The sequence below is a fragment of the Neomonachus schauinslandi genome, chromosome 8 (assembly GCF_002201575.2).
Source record: "Neomonachus schauinslandi chromosome 8, ASM220157v2, whole genome shotgun sequence".
Classification (NCBI taxonomy): Eukaryota; Metazoa; Chordata; class Mammalia; order Carnivora; family Phocidae; genus Neomonachus; species Neomonachus schauinslandi.
Genome location: NC_058410.1, coordinates 116,025,362 through 116,040,253, shown reverse-complemented (window position 1 = coordinate 116,040,253; position 14,892 = coordinate 116,025,362). Strand labels below are relative to the sequence as shown.

At 52.1% G+C, this 14,892-nt stretch overlaps 3 protein-coding genes across 6 annotated transcripts; all 3 read right to left on the bottom strand.

Moving 5' to 3' along the window:
* Positions 1-159: 159 nt before the first annotated feature.
* Positions 160-3,494, bottom strand: ZBTB22 (zinc finger and BTB domain containing 22). The gene is made up of 2 exons (XM_021684560.1): positions 3,408-3,494; positions 160-2,715 (listed from the first exon to the last, which is right to left on the bottom strand). Exon 2 carries the CDS (start codon positions 2,645-2,647, stop codon positions 740-742), a length of 1,908 nt encoding a protein of 635 aa, XP_021540235.1. The 5' UTR covers positions 2,648-2,715; positions 3,408-3,494; the 3' UTR covers positions 160-739.
* A 656-nt stretch (positions 3,495-4,150) lies between these two features.
* DAXX (death domain associated protein) lies at positions 4,151-8,820 on the bottom strand. 4 transcript variants are annotated; one of them, XM_021684562.1, is made up of 8 exons: positions 8,800-8,820; positions 7,359-7,614; positions 6,374-7,205; positions 6,034-6,248; positions 5,637-5,877; positions 5,009-5,483; positions 4,622-4,844; positions 4,151-4,415 (listed from the first exon to the last, which is right to left on the bottom strand). In XM_021684562.1, exons 2-8 carry the CDS (start codon positions 7,563-7,565, stop codon positions 4,356-4,358), a joined length of 2,253 nt encoding a protein of 750 aa, XP_021540237.1. In that variant the 5' UTR covers positions 7,566-7,614; positions 8,800-8,820; the 3' UTR covers positions 4,151-4,355. The 4 variants fall into 4 exon arrangements, with proteins under 4 accessions (XP_021540237.1, XP_021540238.1, XP_044773342.1 ...); XM_021684563.1 differs by lacking the exon at positions 8,800-8,820 and adding an exon at positions 8,511-8,584; XM_044917407.1 differs by lacking the exon at positions 8,800-8,820 and adding an exon at positions 8,511-8,563 and having other exon boundaries at positions 7,359-7,548.
* Positions 8,821-14,169: 5,349 nt separating this feature from the next.
* On the bottom strand, positions 14,170-14,452 carry SMIM40 (small integral membrane protein 40). The gene is made up of 2 exons (XM_044917226.1): positions 14,300-14,452; positions 14,170-14,175 (listed from the first exon to the last, which is right to left on the bottom strand). The coding sequence occupies exons 1-2, from the start codon at positions 14,450-14,452 to the stop codon at positions 14,170-14,172; spliced, it is 159 nt and encodes a 52-aa protein (XP_044773161.1).
* Positions 14,453-14,892: the final 440 nt, after the last annotated feature.

Here is a 14,892-nt window from a genome sequence, read left to right as displayed (position 1 = left end):
TCCGGGGCCCTCCCCAACCCTAGGCTCCTCCTCCCTCCGTGCCCTTCCCCCCAGCCTCTACTTCCCAGAGTTCGGTTACTCCGCCTTCCCCCACCTGCGCCGGGGCTGCAGCAAACACAGAGGGGCTGTTGGTAAGCCGAATGAAATGACCAATAAATATTTTAATCACCATTTAAAAAAAATAAGATTTAAAATAAAAACCTTGTATTCTTACGACTTACTCCCTCCTTGTCTTCACTCCCTCCGCAGTGAGAATCCAGTGGGGGGCCCCCAAGGAGGGACAGGAGGGATGAGGGTGGAAATATAGGGCACGTCCTTAGGGAGGTGGGTGGGTTCTAGGACAAGGGCGGGACTCAAAGGCCTGGTCCCCACAACAACACTAACACAGACTTCATGTACAGACTACAACCACCTGACCCTTGACCCTGTGACTCCAAGATGCTCCATGGCCCCCTCTCCCTCCCCCGACCATATCTGCCCGAGTCTGGAGCTGGGGCTTCAGTGTACGCATCTGAGGGGAAGGAAAGACTCAGTTCCGGGGATACGTCGTGGGAGAGTGGCTGAGGAATGGAATGGGCGGCTGATGGTGCAACACGGGTCCCTCTCCCAAAATATATACAAGTCCACAGAGATACGGAAGACATTAAGCGTGGTGGGAGATCACCTGAGGGCCACAGCGCCCCTGGCTCGTGCTCCCTGTTTCCTCCATCCGGAAAGCTACCTCTGGGAGCCTGCCCCCTCAGTTCGTTCCTCCACCTCCACCGAAGCCCATCTCCTTGTGGACGCTGGGTGGGGACCAGACCCTTCGGCTGGACTGGGGCGTGGCTCCACTCGCCTCGTCGCCGCTGCCCCCGCCCCCTCCGGGGGATTCTCTCTTGGGTGGCAAGGCTGGCCCGGCGGGTCCCCCGGGTCCCGGCCCGCCCCCGCCCCCGCCCAGGCGGTGCCGGCGCTCACAGTGTCCCCGGTGGCGCATGAAGCTGTCTCGCCACATGAACTTCTTGGCGCAGACGCCACACTCGTAGGGTTTGAGGCCTGTGTGTGTCTTCATGTGCTCGGTCAGGTGGTGCTTCATCTTAAACTTTTTGTTGCACACGGGGCAGTCAAAGGGCCGCAGGTTGAGGTGCATATTCACATGCCGATCGCGCATGCTCTTGTGGGAGAAGGCCTTCCCACAGTGGCACAAAAAGATCTTATTCCCATCCCCACTGCCTGTCCCTCCAGGGGTTCCCCCGGCACCACCAGGCATGCCCAGGGCCCCTGCCGAGGTGCCCCCCAGGGTCACCGCCCCGTGTTCGGCTTGGTTCCCTGGTGGCTGGCCTGGAGCCTGTGAGGAGGAGGAGGAAGATGAAGAGGATGGGAAGACCAGGATCTGGTTGCCCTGCATGTCCAGGGGAAGCAGGGGCCTCGGAGGGTGGGAGGGGGCATAGGAGGAAGGGGTTGGCCCCCCTGAATCATCAAGCCCTGCCCCAGGACCCCCACCCTCATAAGAGCCAAAGTCATTGGAAGACTCACAGAAATTGACCTGCTCTTCTCCTTTGTCCGGGGGCTCAGTCAGGGTCCGGACATCACTTATGCTAAGAGTAGCCTCAGGTCCTCCGGCCTCGGGAACCCTGGAGCCACCCCCCAGCTCTTCATCTTCATCATCCTCACAGGTCAACACCAGGTCTTCCTCCTCCTCATCCTCTTCCAGATCTGGGTCTTGGGGAACCAGGGGTGCTGGTGCTGGGCTGTTTCCACCCCGCTTCACATATACCCAGTGCTTCTGTGGCATGATGCTGGGCGGTGCGTAGGTGGGTCGCCGGAGCCCAGCCCCAGGAACCACAGCACCCCTCCCATCCCCACCGTCGTCACAGAGCTCATCTGCCTCCAGCAGCAGCTTCCCAGAGGTAGCCCCCCCACTGCCAACCGCAGGGGCTGGGAATACCGGGCCACCTCCGCGACGCTCCCCGCCGCCCACTGCAGAAGCTGCAAATGCCTCTTGGGAGGAAGATGAGAAATCAGTGGACTCTCGGGGGCTGAAGTAGTTGCTGCTGCTGGGGGACTGATTCTCACTGGCCCGGCTGGAGGCATGGGAGCGCACAGAGCCCATGGTGGCAGGCACCACGGTAGCCCCGCTCCCTGATGGGACCCCAGCACCAGGGACAGTGGCAGAGGTGGCTGCAGCAGTGGTGACGGTGGTGGTGGTGGCTGAGGCCCGGCCTTCTCGGAGGAGTTCAGTGCACTTATCCACGATGTGCCACATTTGGAGCACCGACCCCACTGTGAGGAAGTTGACAATGTCAGCAGCAGCCATGCTGAGGCGGCCAGTGTAAGCCGAAGCCAGGACAGTCTCGAAGGCACCTGGGTCCATGACGCTGGGCAGCGAGATGGAGGTCATGCCCTTGAGTAAAACCTGGTCGTGGAAGTAAGGGGAGGAGGCAGCCAGGACAGCACGATGAGCCCTGAACTCCCGGCCCTGCACTCGGATGGACACATCGCAGAGCTGGCCCTGTAGCCGCTGCTGATTGAGGGACTCCAGGAGGGCACTGGTCACCTCAGGGAAGGACACGTGTACCACTGCAGCTGCAGGCAGGGGTAGTGGGGGTGGGGCCAGTGATAGAGGCAGGGGGAGTGCTGCCCCACTGGGAGAGAGAGGAGATGGCTCCATGGCGTGGAGGGAGGGGTACCCCCCCAGCCACAGGAACAAGGGATGGAGGAGGGCGGCCGGGGGGGTCTCTGGGAAGAAAAAGAGAGAAGAGTGGTAACATCTCATAATGACACAGCCCTTCCCTTTACAGTTTAAAAACACGTTCACACCCTTTATCTGAGTAATTCCCCACAACACTGTAAGGTAGGTATCCCTCTCAACCCTATTTGACAGACAGCAAACTGAGGCTCAGAAAGATTACGAGATTATCCAAGATCACACAGCCAGTGACAGTGCCAGCAAACGCAGATGTCCTGACTCCAAATCCAGTGCTCTTTCCTTGGAGATTAGAGAAATAAGGTGCTCTTGGGGAGTGGAGTGCCTCTCCTCGTAATTTCCCATTTGCCTGAGAGCCTGACTTTCCATTTCCCTTATTTGGTGTTTTGCATCCTTTTATTGGGAGGGGGCAAGTCTGTTCCTGTACTGAGAACCATTCCCGCCCCATGTGTTTTTTAGGCTATGCACCCCCCAAGCTCTTCCGCGAGCCAAGGCCCCCTTTGCCCCCCGCCCCCCGGCTTACCTCTAGCCCCGCCCCCAAGACACGCCCCTTGGCCCTTTCGGCCCCGCCTCTTCAAGGCCCACCCCCGTGGCCCTCTCGGCCCCGCCCCTTGTCTACCCCCGCCCACACCGGACCCCGCCCCCCTCTGCCCCGCCCCAAGCGCTACTTCGACCTCCTCTCCCACCCGGAAGGCGCCCCCCAACGCCGCGCGTCCCCGCTTACCGGGCCGCGCGCCCCCGGGCCCCCCCGCCCCTCACTCGGCGGCCAGAGCCGCAGCCTGGGCCCCTCCCGCCGCCATCTTGCGCCGACTCCCTCCGCCCTCCGCCTCCGCTCCGCCTCCCGCCCCTCCGGCTTTAAAGGGACAGGCGGGCACCCCCGCCCGTGCCCCTGGGCAATACTCGGCCGACTCGGCAACTTCTCCTTTAAAGAACAGCTGTCTCATTCCACCTTAAAGGTACCAGGCCTCTTCCGCCGCCGAAGAACTCAGGGCTTGGTGGTTCGGCCGAAGCACTCATTCCCCTTTAATTCTGTAAGCCTGCCCTTCCCATTGGCCAAGGGTCTTGGCCATCACTGCTTAGGCTCCGCCCCTGAACTGTGGCCATTAGCGGGTTTGCGGGATCTAATCGCCCGGCTCTCCCAGCTTCTGACAGTCCCCCTGGAGCCCCGCCCCCTTCCTCCGGGCACGGATTGGCCAAATAACCTTGAGTCGGCCCGCGATTGGCCTTTTTACTCCTACCGCTCAAAGTGAGAAAGTAAAGCGCATTCCGGACGCCGAAGCACGTTTTTTTTTAGTGCCTGGCAGAGGGCAAGGGGAAGGCCTGAGGGCGAGGGAACTCCGAGAGAGACAATCTAAAGACAGGCTACAAAGGACAGCTCCAAGGGGTAGCCAGGAGTCAGGGTAACCCTGAACCAGAGAACAGCTGGTGCTGAGCGGTGAGCATAGAAGGACAAGGAAAAGACAAGGATACAATAAGAAAAGAACTTTATTGTTTATTAATGTTTCTGTGTAAAACTTAAGTTTTTGTTGTTTTTTTGTTTTGTTTTTTTTTAAAAGAAACACCACCAAAAGGGGATTAGCTCAGTCAATCCCTTCCTCTGTCATCAGCTTCCCACCATCCTCCAAATACTATCCCAAAACATTTTGGAGGCTGGGAGTGGGAGGAGAGGCGGCTAATCAGAGTCTGAGAGCACGATGATCTCCTCTGGATCGCACTGTGTGGCCACACTCATCTGCAGGGGAGTGAGAGACAGAGTCAGAAAGAGACGTCTGGAATATAAGGGGAGGAGAAGCAGAGGGAAGGACTTATCAGAGATTAAAAATAGGGGTGAGGAAAAAGGAAGAGAGAGGATGTGGTGTGTGTAATATTCAGATGGAACACCTGAAACTAAACAATGAAAGAGAATTAAGTTAGGGAAAAACTGCCTCCCCCTCTTACCTTGTAAGTACCAGGCCGGGAGGGTTGTGAATGGGGGGTTTGGGACAACCGAGCTGGAGATGGGCTACAGAGGGAGCTGGTCACCAGGCCATGGCTAGGAGAGTCCACTCTCGTCGAGGAATCAGCAACTGGGGCCATGGAAGTCAGGGGAGAAGGTGGGCTGTACAGGGTAGGTATCTTCTTCCCATTCTTCTCATGCACTGCCCTTTGCCTTTCCACATAGCTGGGGACAGAAACACAAATATGTAAGGGGGTATGGAGAGCCTGAGGCTGGAGGGGTAGCATACAATCTCTCCCAGCAGACCCAGTTCCTTAATATTCCTCTCAGAAAGCCCCCTGTAATCTCTCCTTGGCCTCCGTCCTCCTCCTCCTTGTTGTTGTTGTTACCTGTTTCCCAATGGCCCTGCTCCAGTTTGCTTCTCCTTCCGAGACTTCTTGCAGGGGGGACAGGAATCTCCCCAGGTGTGAGGAGAGACACCTCCATTGAAGGAAGTGGAGGTGACCATGGCTGCTCCATTCTCCAAGACAGTGGTGAGGGGGTCCTCTGATTGCTTCCTAGAAGAGGAAATGTCCCTCTCCTCAGGGGAAGGGGTGGTATCCAAGGGCAAGGCTTCAATCTCTAGCTCAAAGAGCTGAGACATAGGGCTCTCTTCCTCCAGGGGTAACTCCTCAAGGTGTTCTCCATTGCTTTCAGCATCTACGCTGGAGGGGGCCAAGGGCTCTTCTGACAGTGAAGATGGTGACACCATGAGTCCTTTGTTTTGCTGCTCCCCCACAGACCTGCTGATTCCTTTGCTAGGTTCCAGATTATTTTCAGTGGACATCCGTGGTGGGGACATGGGGCTCTTGTCTCCATCCTGACCTGGAAAAGAAGAAAAGAGGGGAGAGGTAGCATGAGAACTCAGGGAAAGAATACTGCTGAGAGTAAAAGGAGGAAGGGAAGGGTCTCAAACAGGTGGTTCACATCCAACAGGGTAGAGGGAACTGACACACGAGGGGATTGTTCTCGACATACCTGCTTCCTCCTCCTCCTCCTCCTCCTCCTCCTCTTCATCATCCCCCTGACCTTCCTGCATCTGTTCGAGATCCTCCTCTTCTTCAGAATCTGTGGCCTCCTCTTCTTCTTCTTCCTCTTCCTCTTCTTCCTCCTCCTCTTCCTCTTCTTCCTCTTCCTCATCACTTTCCTCATCTTCTTCATCATCTGTCTCGGGCTTGGAGGTGGTAGGGCACTCCTGGGATGCCATTCCACTAGGGCCCTGGGGGACAAAGGAGTTTCTCTAAGGAATCCCTTGCCCCAGAGGGTCTGGTTCTTGTGTTCCTTCTGCACTCTTCCCCCTCAGTGACCCTGAAATCCCTGCTGGCCCGTGCAGGGGAAAGACAAGGTCTGTCTGAAGGGTTTATCCCTTCCATACCTCGCCAGAATCCAAGGAGGCTTTCGGGGGGTCTGCAGTGTGGGAAGAGGTAGCTTGAGGAAGCCGAGCTCTTCTCTTCTGTCTCTCGCCCTCCTCACTCTTGTCTTGCATCATTGCATATTTGGAGATGACCTCATCCAGCCGGCTCATAGCCAAGCTCCGGTTTTCTCGCAAGCGCCGGGCTAAGGCAGGATCCGACAATGCAGGATCAATGCCTACGTGGGAAGACATAAAGTCAGAGTACTCAGCCCAAACCCTAGAAGACGGGACTAGAGAGATGCCCTCTCCACCAAACATCTGACATATAAGGGTTATCGATAGGTATCTCACTAATCCCTACCTGGCCTATAGTCATCTGTGAGGTGACAGCCAAAGTTGTAGATGAGATCAAGGTGGCGTCGCTCCTGTAACCTGATGCCCACATCTCGGAAGGCATCCTGAGCCATGAGCTGGAGCTGCTGTCGGGGGAGGCCAAGGCTGTGCCGAGCAGCTGCCTTCTCCACAGCCCGCAGCACATCTCCATAGTCAGGGAAGGTATCTGGCCCCGGTTTGTTGATGAGCCGCTCAATGCGCCTGTTAACTTCTGGATAGCGGGTGCCACGGTAGGGGATGCGTTGCTCTATGACACGGCCCGTCAGGAAAGAACAGTCTTTGAGCTCACACAGCCGCCCGAAGAGGCGGATCAGCTTACGCTTCAGTCTTGCTTCCTGCAGGTATGTGGAGTCTGGGTCATCCAATTCTGAGAGATCCAACTCCTTTTCCTGCAGCCGCCGGATCTCTGCCACATAGAGCGCTAGCAGCTGCTCCAAGCGCTGGATCTGCCGCCGGGAACCGCGGGTCCTTGGGGCCTCAGAGGCAGTGGTCTCGGCATTTGTGGGGTCCGAGGAGGGGTCTGTGGGAGGGTTATTCCCAGAGGGTTCACTAGAGGTGGTGGCAGCAGGGGCCAGGTTCAGCTTCTTCTTGGCTGAATGGGCCTTGAGAACAGTGCAGAGCTCATTAATGTAGACATAGAGCTTAGCTGGCCGACTCTGGGCCCGAGATAGGACCCGAGAGAGGATGTTGCAGAACTCCGCTGAGGCCAAAAACAGAGAGTGGGCACGCTGCTGCCGGTTATAGAGGAATGGGACCACCTCAGGGTGATCTGCTGTCTGCGTCTTACACAGTTCAAGGAACTAGAGGGTTCAGAGGAAGAAGGGAGGGGAAAGAGACAAGGGGAGGGGTTGAGAGAAAGAAGGCAAGGCGGGGTTAGTGGGGAAGAAAGGACAGGAGAGCCAGTCAGCCATCCCCCTCCCTGGGGCACAAGAATCTTCTCCCCTAAAGCTCACCTCTTCAAACAGCTTCTCATTCTCCAACTTGTAGCATTTCTTGCCGCCAGAACTACTGCTTCCTCCAGCTCCATGGGGCTGGGAGGAGCCAGGGGCTTCTGCCCCGGGTGAGGCCGGATTGGGGGGTGGGTGGGAGGGCCCTGGCTGAGCAGCTGCTTCATCTTCGTCATCATCATCCAGCACGATGATGCTGTTAGCGGTGGCCATGGGGGATCAAATCCCCCGGAGGGAGGAAGTGTTGGGGATTTCGGGATTCCTGCCGGAAGGGGATGGGGCCTCAGAAGGAGCCCCTCCAGCACAGCCCATCCCTTCATCTCACACATTTTCCAGTCTTCTTGGGCTTCAGTAACACCCTGCCCTGCCCAACAGTGTCCTCACCGCCTGTCTTCAGCAACTCTTAGTACCAGACGCTTTTCTGGCCTTTTACTACGGGAGCCCCAAACCACCTGAAAACCTTAAGTTCCCCACCCCCAGCTCCACCCCTCCTGTCGTTATCCAGTCTCTTTCGTTTTCCCCACTATCTCTCATACTTGCCAAGTTGATTCTCCCAACCCCTGGACCATCTCCCGCATTGCACTCTGGATTTCCTCGACATTCCCTCGCACAGACACCACACCCCCGTCAGCACCACCTCACGAGCCTTCCCCCTTTCGCTCTCAAACACGTCAAATCCACACCCGCACCTCATCCTAAAGAATCACCCCCAACTCCTAGACTCTCTGAGGCGAAGGAGGTTCCCTCCCAACAATCCATTCCCCTTTCTCCTCCTTGAATTATCCTCACACTCCACCCTCTGACGGGTCTCCTCAAACCCGGGCGTTAGGTTGGAGAGATCTCACCTCAAGTCCCCTCCCTCTCACCCCACCCGATTTCCCCCATTCTTTCTCTGTGACCTGTAACCGACCGCGAGACCAGCACTGAACTCTCCCGATTCCTCTCAGATCCCAACCCCGCGTCCGACCCCTTCCCCTGAATGAGCTTCCCGCCAAGTCCCCCCCCCCCAGTTCAGCCCCCCGGCCGCCCCACTCCCCTTCAGGGATTGGAAGGAAGGTACCAGAGCTTGCCCCTCAGACTCAGCGTCCGGGACTCCCCAGTACCTCTCCCTCGACATTCCCGCCCCCGCCTTCGCTCCCCGCACGGTCCGGCCCCCACCTCAGAAACGGTCTCTCGAGGCGACCCTCGCTGCTGATCTCAGAACCTCGCATGGTTCCCTCCGCCTTCCTTCCCCCTCCCACCGCAGGCCCTTCTCTGGAACGGAAGTCGCAGAGTTTCCGCCTACAGCCAATTAGACGCGGCCATATTGTCGTACGGCGCCCGGCCCGGCCGCGGCCGGAAGTGGAGGTAAGCCCGCCCCACCTCCAGTGCCGCCCACACGGTCGGGGACCCCTTTCCTGTGACCAGTAGAGGGCGGGCTTGTCCCCTGCGGGGCGTCCCAAAGTACCTGGGGGACGCCATCTTGCCGTACGGTATTGGCTAGGCCCGAGCTCGGGCGCGCCGCCGACGGAGCTCTTTTCACCCGGTGCTTCTGCGACTCTGCCAATCAGAAACTTCCTGCATCCGGCCCAACCGCCGGCGGGTCGTGGGCGGGAAGGACTGAGCCACCTTTCCAAGTAAGGGAGGGGGAACGGAACAGGACAGCTAAGGAATTGGGCCCTCCAAGACTGCGCAGGGGTGCAGCGAAGAGCGAGAGTCTCTTTAGAGGGGAAAAAAAAAAAACCCTCTTCCTTCCGCTGGGCCATTGACCAGCCTTCCGGCGCTGCTTTCCTACCTGCCAGGTACTCTTTCCACGGCTTAATCGACTGCGCCTGCCCCTTCCCTTCTGCTGGCTGCGCGCTCCCTTGCCGCTGTCCAGCAGCTACTTCTACTTCCAGGTGCCTACAGCTCCCAAGCGTGAAATCATAACACATGCATACAAATAGCACAATGCGCTATACAAATGTGTTATTATTGTTGCTATTCTTATTGATTTCTCTTTAAGCGCCACCACGGAACTAATGACCAACCAAGCAGGTGGGACCTAGGTGGCTGTCCGTTCTTTCCTGGAGGGGGTCCCCGACGTGCGGGCAGTGATGACCTGGAGGCCGTGCTTTGTCCAGGAGCTCCAGAGACTTAGGACGGCGATATGGGGCGGGAGCTTTGAGGAGAATCTGTGCAAATTGCCGCTGTGAGGGCTGTCAGATGAAATGACACTTGTAAAATACCTTGGGTGTCGACTCGTCTCCTCTTCCTCTGGGAGAGCTGAGGAAAGAACGAACAGACAAGAAACTGATTTTGACGCCCGCCTCGCCCGCACCCCCATCTCACCCAACTACAGGACGGCCGGAAGGACTAGTGGAGGCCAGGCTGGGTCCAAATATGAGCTTATGGGGAAGTCAGACCGGTTAACACGGAGATTCCCGTCTCCTGCAAACTTTCACATTCCACAAGTGGTGAGCATCTTGCCACTTTCTAGGACCGCAGAGGTCCTTATATCCCTAAGCCCTCAGAGTACCAGAACCTCAAACCCTCCCTTCCATTAAAGAATCCCACACCGTGTCTAAACCTATAGTCTTCAAATTAGGGAACATGAAAACTCTCCAAGAGAGTACTCAGACTTAGGAGATAGAGGAATTTAATTTCCAGATGCTCAACTTTCTCAAAATTGGTCTTACTGAGTAAATGCCTGCAGTAGAGGTTCTCCTTCTTCCCGTTTCCTTTTATAATAGACTTTCTCCTTCTTAAAAAAAAAAAAAAGTACACAGATGTACCTCATTTTATTGTGCTTCACAGATATTGTGGGCTTTTTTTTTTTTTTTACATAAATTGAAGGTTTGCATTGAGCAAATCTTTCAGCAGCATTTCTCTTTTTAAAAAAAAAATTATTTTTAAGTAATCTCTACATCCAACGTGGGGCTCAAACTTACAACCCCCAAGATCAAAAGTTGTGTGCTCTAGGGACTACACCAGCCAGGTGCCCCTATTGGCACTATTTTTCTAACCGCATTTGCTCATTTTGTGTCTCTGTGTCACGTTTTGGTAAGTATTGCAATATTTCAAATTTTTCCATTATTTTTATATTTGTTATGGTGATCTGTGATCAGTGGTTTTTGATGTTATTATTGTCACTGTTTTGGGATACCACAAATGACACCCATATACGACAGTGAACTTAATAAATATTGTGTGTTCTTATTGTTCCACCAACCAGCTGTTCCCCCATCTCTCTCCCTCTCCTCAGCCTCCCTTATTCCCTGAGACACAACAATATTGAAATTAGGCCAGTTAATAACTACAATGGCCTCTAAGTGTTCAAGTGAAAGGAAGGGTCACCTATCTCTCGCTTTAAATCAAAAGCTAGAAATGATTAAACTTAGTGAGGAAGGCATGGTGAAAGCTGAGATAGGCTGAAAGCTAGGCCTCTCGTGCCAAGCAGTCAGGCTGTGAATGCAAAGGAAAAGTTCTTGAAGGAAATTAAAAGTGCCTCTCCAATGAATACATGAATGTTAAGAAAAACAGCCTTCTTGTTGATATGGAGGAAGCTTGAGTGGTCTGGATAGAAGATCAAACCAGCCACAACATTCCCTTAAGCCACAGCCAAACTCTCAGAGACCCTAACTGTCTTTAATTCTGTGAAGGCTGAGAGAGGTGAGGAAGCTTCAGAAGAAAATTTTGAGACTTACAGTGGTTGATTCATGAGGTATAAAGAAAGAAGCCATCTTTATAACAAAAGTGCAAGGTGAAACAGCAGGTGCTGAGGTAGAAGATATAGCAAGTTATCTAGAAGATCTAGCTGAGATAATTAAGGAAAGTGACTACACAACAGATTTTCAGTGTAGATGAAACAGTCTTATATTGGAAGAAGATACTATCTAGGACTTTCATAGCTAGAGAGAAGTCAGTGCCTGGCCTCAAAGCTTCAAATGATAGGCTTACTCTCTTGTTAAGGGCTAATGCAGCTGGGGACATTAAGTTAAAGCCATTGCTCACTTACCATTCCAAAAATCCTAGAGGCCTTAAGAATTTTGCTAAATCTACTCTGCCTGTGCTCTATAAATAACAACAAAAATGTGCTGGATGACAGCACATCTCTTGACAATGTAGTTTACTATTAAGTTGTCCTGCTCAGAAAGAAAGATTCCTTTCTGTTACTGCTCATTGAAAATGCACTTGGTCATCCAAGAGCTCTGATGAAGATGTACAATGAGATTAATATTGTTTTCATGCCTGCTAAACACAGCATCCATTCTGCAGACCATGGATCAAGGAGTAATTCTGACATTTAAGTCTTATTATTTCAGAATACGTATCATAAGGCTGTCGCTGGCATACATAGTGATTCTTCTAATGGATCTGGGGGAAGTAAATTGAAAACCTTGAAAGGATTCATCAACGTAGATGCCATTAAGAACATTCGTGATTCATAGGACAAGGTCAAAATATCAACATTAATAAGAGTTTTGAGGGCGCCTGGGTGGCTCAGTCGGTTAAGCGACTGCCTTCGGCTCAGGTCATGATCCTGGAGTCCGGGGATCGAGTCCCGCATCGGGCTCCCTGCTCGGCAGGGAGTCTGCTTTGCCCTCTGACCCTATCCCCTCTCATGTGTTCTCTCTCATTCTCTCTCTCTCAAAATAAATAAATCAAATCTTTAAAAAAAAATAAGAGTTTTGAAGAAGCTGATTCCAACTTTCATGGATAACTTTGAGGGGTTCAAGACGTCAGTGGAGGAAGTAATCACAGATATTGTAGAAATGGCTAGAGAACTAGAATCAGAAGTGGAACCTCAAGATGGGACTGAACTAACTGCAATCTCAAGATTAAACTTCAACAGATGAGGAGCTTCTTATGGGTGAGCAAAAAAAAAAGTGTTTTCTTGAGATGAAATCTCTTGGTGAAGATGCTATTAAGATTATTCAAATGACAACAGGATTTATTTTTTTTAAGATTTTATTTATTTATTTGGGAGAGAGAGAGAATGAGAGAGAGCACAAGAGGGGTAGGGTCAGAGGGAGAAGCAGACTCCCCGCTGAGCAGGGAGCCCAATGTGGGACTCGCATCCTGGAACTCCAGGATCATGACCTGAGCCAAAGGCAGACACTTAACCAACTGAGCCACCCAGGCGCCCAACAACAAAGGATTTAGAATATTACATAAACTTAGTTGATAAGTTAGCAGCAGGGTTTGAGAGGATTGACTAATTTTGAAAGTTCTGTGGGTAAAATGCTATCAAACAGCATCGCAAACTACAGAAAAGTCATTTGTGAAAGTAACAGTCAATTGATGCGGCAAACCTCCTTGTTGTCTTATTTTAAGAAATTGGCACAGCCATCCCAACCTTCAGCAACCACCATCCTGATCAGTCAGCAGCCATCAGCATCTAGGAAATACCCTTCACCAGCAAAAAGATTAAAACTCCCTGAAAGCTCAGATGATGCTTGGCATCTTTTAGCAATAAAGTATTTTTATTTTATTCTTTATTTTTTGAGAAAGTATGTGTGTGTGTGTGACTCGGTGGGGAGGGGCAAAGGGAGAGGGGGAGAGAGAATGCCAAGCAGTCTCCACACGCAGCACAGAGCCCAACGTGGGGCTCTATTTCATGACCCTGAGATCATGACCTAAATAGAAATCAAGAGTCGAATGCTTAACCGACTGAGCCATGCAGGTGCCCCACAATAAAGTATTTTTAAATAAAGGTATGTACATTGGTTTTTTTTAGACATAATGCTATTGCACACTTAATAGACTATAGTGTAAACATTTATAAGCACTGGGAAACCAAAAAAGTTCCTTTGACTTGTTTTATTTCGGTATTTGCTTTGTTGTGGTGTCTGGAACTGAACCTGCAAATCTCTGAGGTATGGCTGTGGTTGTCAATCATGAAATCTTACCTTGTCTTAAATAAAGAAACACATAGTGGGGCGCCTGGGTGGCTCAGTCAGTAAGGGCCTGTCTTTGACTCAGGTCACGATCCAGGCTCCCTGCTCAGTGAGAAGTCTGCTTCTCCCACTTCCTTTCCCTCTGCCCCTTCCCCCAGGTCTTACTTTCCCTCTCACTCTCTCTCAAATAAATAAATAAAAAACAAACAAATAGCCTCGTACTTTCCCTCTCACTCTCTCAAATAAATAAATAAAACCTTAAAACACACACACACACACACACACACACACATAGGCTATTTCTTTCATCAAGGTACCATAAACACCCCCTCTCCTATCTCATTAAAAATGTACTTTTAATTTTTAACCATGTTTAAAAATGTGTGCAATCTTTGCCATTTAATCAGTTCTGTTCTCATAATAATTATAATGATAGCACAGAAGAAATTTTTTAAAAACCTTTCGGTCTATGGTCACAAGAAAGAAAAATACTTTTCATCTCAATTAAAATATATGCATATGCAGGGAAGTATGATAGATTGGTCAATAAAAGATTTTCAAGTATAAAAGCCTAAAATTGTCTTTGGGGAAGTGGACTGGTAATAGGTGTTCAAGGAGAAAAGAGAGTCATGAAAGAAGGAAAGGAATAATCCCAATTGTTAGGAGCTAGTTTATCTATTTTTAAATGGTTAGTGGTGAGTATCAAGTCACTCTGGACGTTCAAAGGGTGATCCGTTTTATTTTTAAATGTGAATGTTTTCAATATGCCAGAAATTACATCCTTGAAACAATTTTAGTTTATGATGAAAAATTTTAGATGGTTACTTACAAATATGTGAGAAGTACAAACTTTTTCAAAATGATTTTCTGGAGTGTAGGTGCAAAAAATTTAAGACAGCGGCTCTGAGCTCTCCCAGTGTCCCCTCCATAGCCCCCAACAGTCCGGTTTCCCTCCCCTCTCACCTCTGTAGCAGGGGAAGAGAATGTTTATGGGAAAGGTGGTCGCAATTCCAGCTCCTCCTTCTAAGGTGTTCTCAGGGGCCGGTCCCCAAACTCTGTTCATGGCAGCAGTCACCGCAGTGGACGAACAGCTTCCAGTGTCAGGAGTGTGAGGGTGAGGGCCAGGAAGATAATGAAGGCCTTGTCTAACGCCCAGTGCAGGGGACTCCTTGGAGGACAGGGACCCTGGGCAAGTGCCAGGAACACAGCCTCCTCAGCCACATCAGCCTCCTCATCCGCCATACTTAATCATAGTCTGACAGCTGACTGGATCAGGGAGGCTGGGAGGGAAGCCCTTGCTCAGCGACACCAGGATTAAGGGGCATGGCAGCAGCAAGCCCTGCACCTGTCGGGCTTGACCCTAATTCCCCCACCAAAGAGAGAGAAAGGAGAGAAGAGCCTCTGAGCCTTTGAAACAATCATATAATCATGGAGTGCAATGTGAATGGTCTGGACTAGATGATTCATAAAGTCCGTCCGCCTTTACTATAACTGGGACCTGGCAACTGAAGGCCCAACACAGAGAGGGGCAAGCTGGAACTGCTGAAGTCATTCTAGGTCTCTGGGCTCAGGGCCCGACATCTTGGGGCCCTACAGATAGAGAGTGAGCAAGCGGAGCTAGCTAGTACGCTACGGTTGAGCCACAGTCAGCCCATTCCAGCTTTACAGTGGGTGGTGAGAAA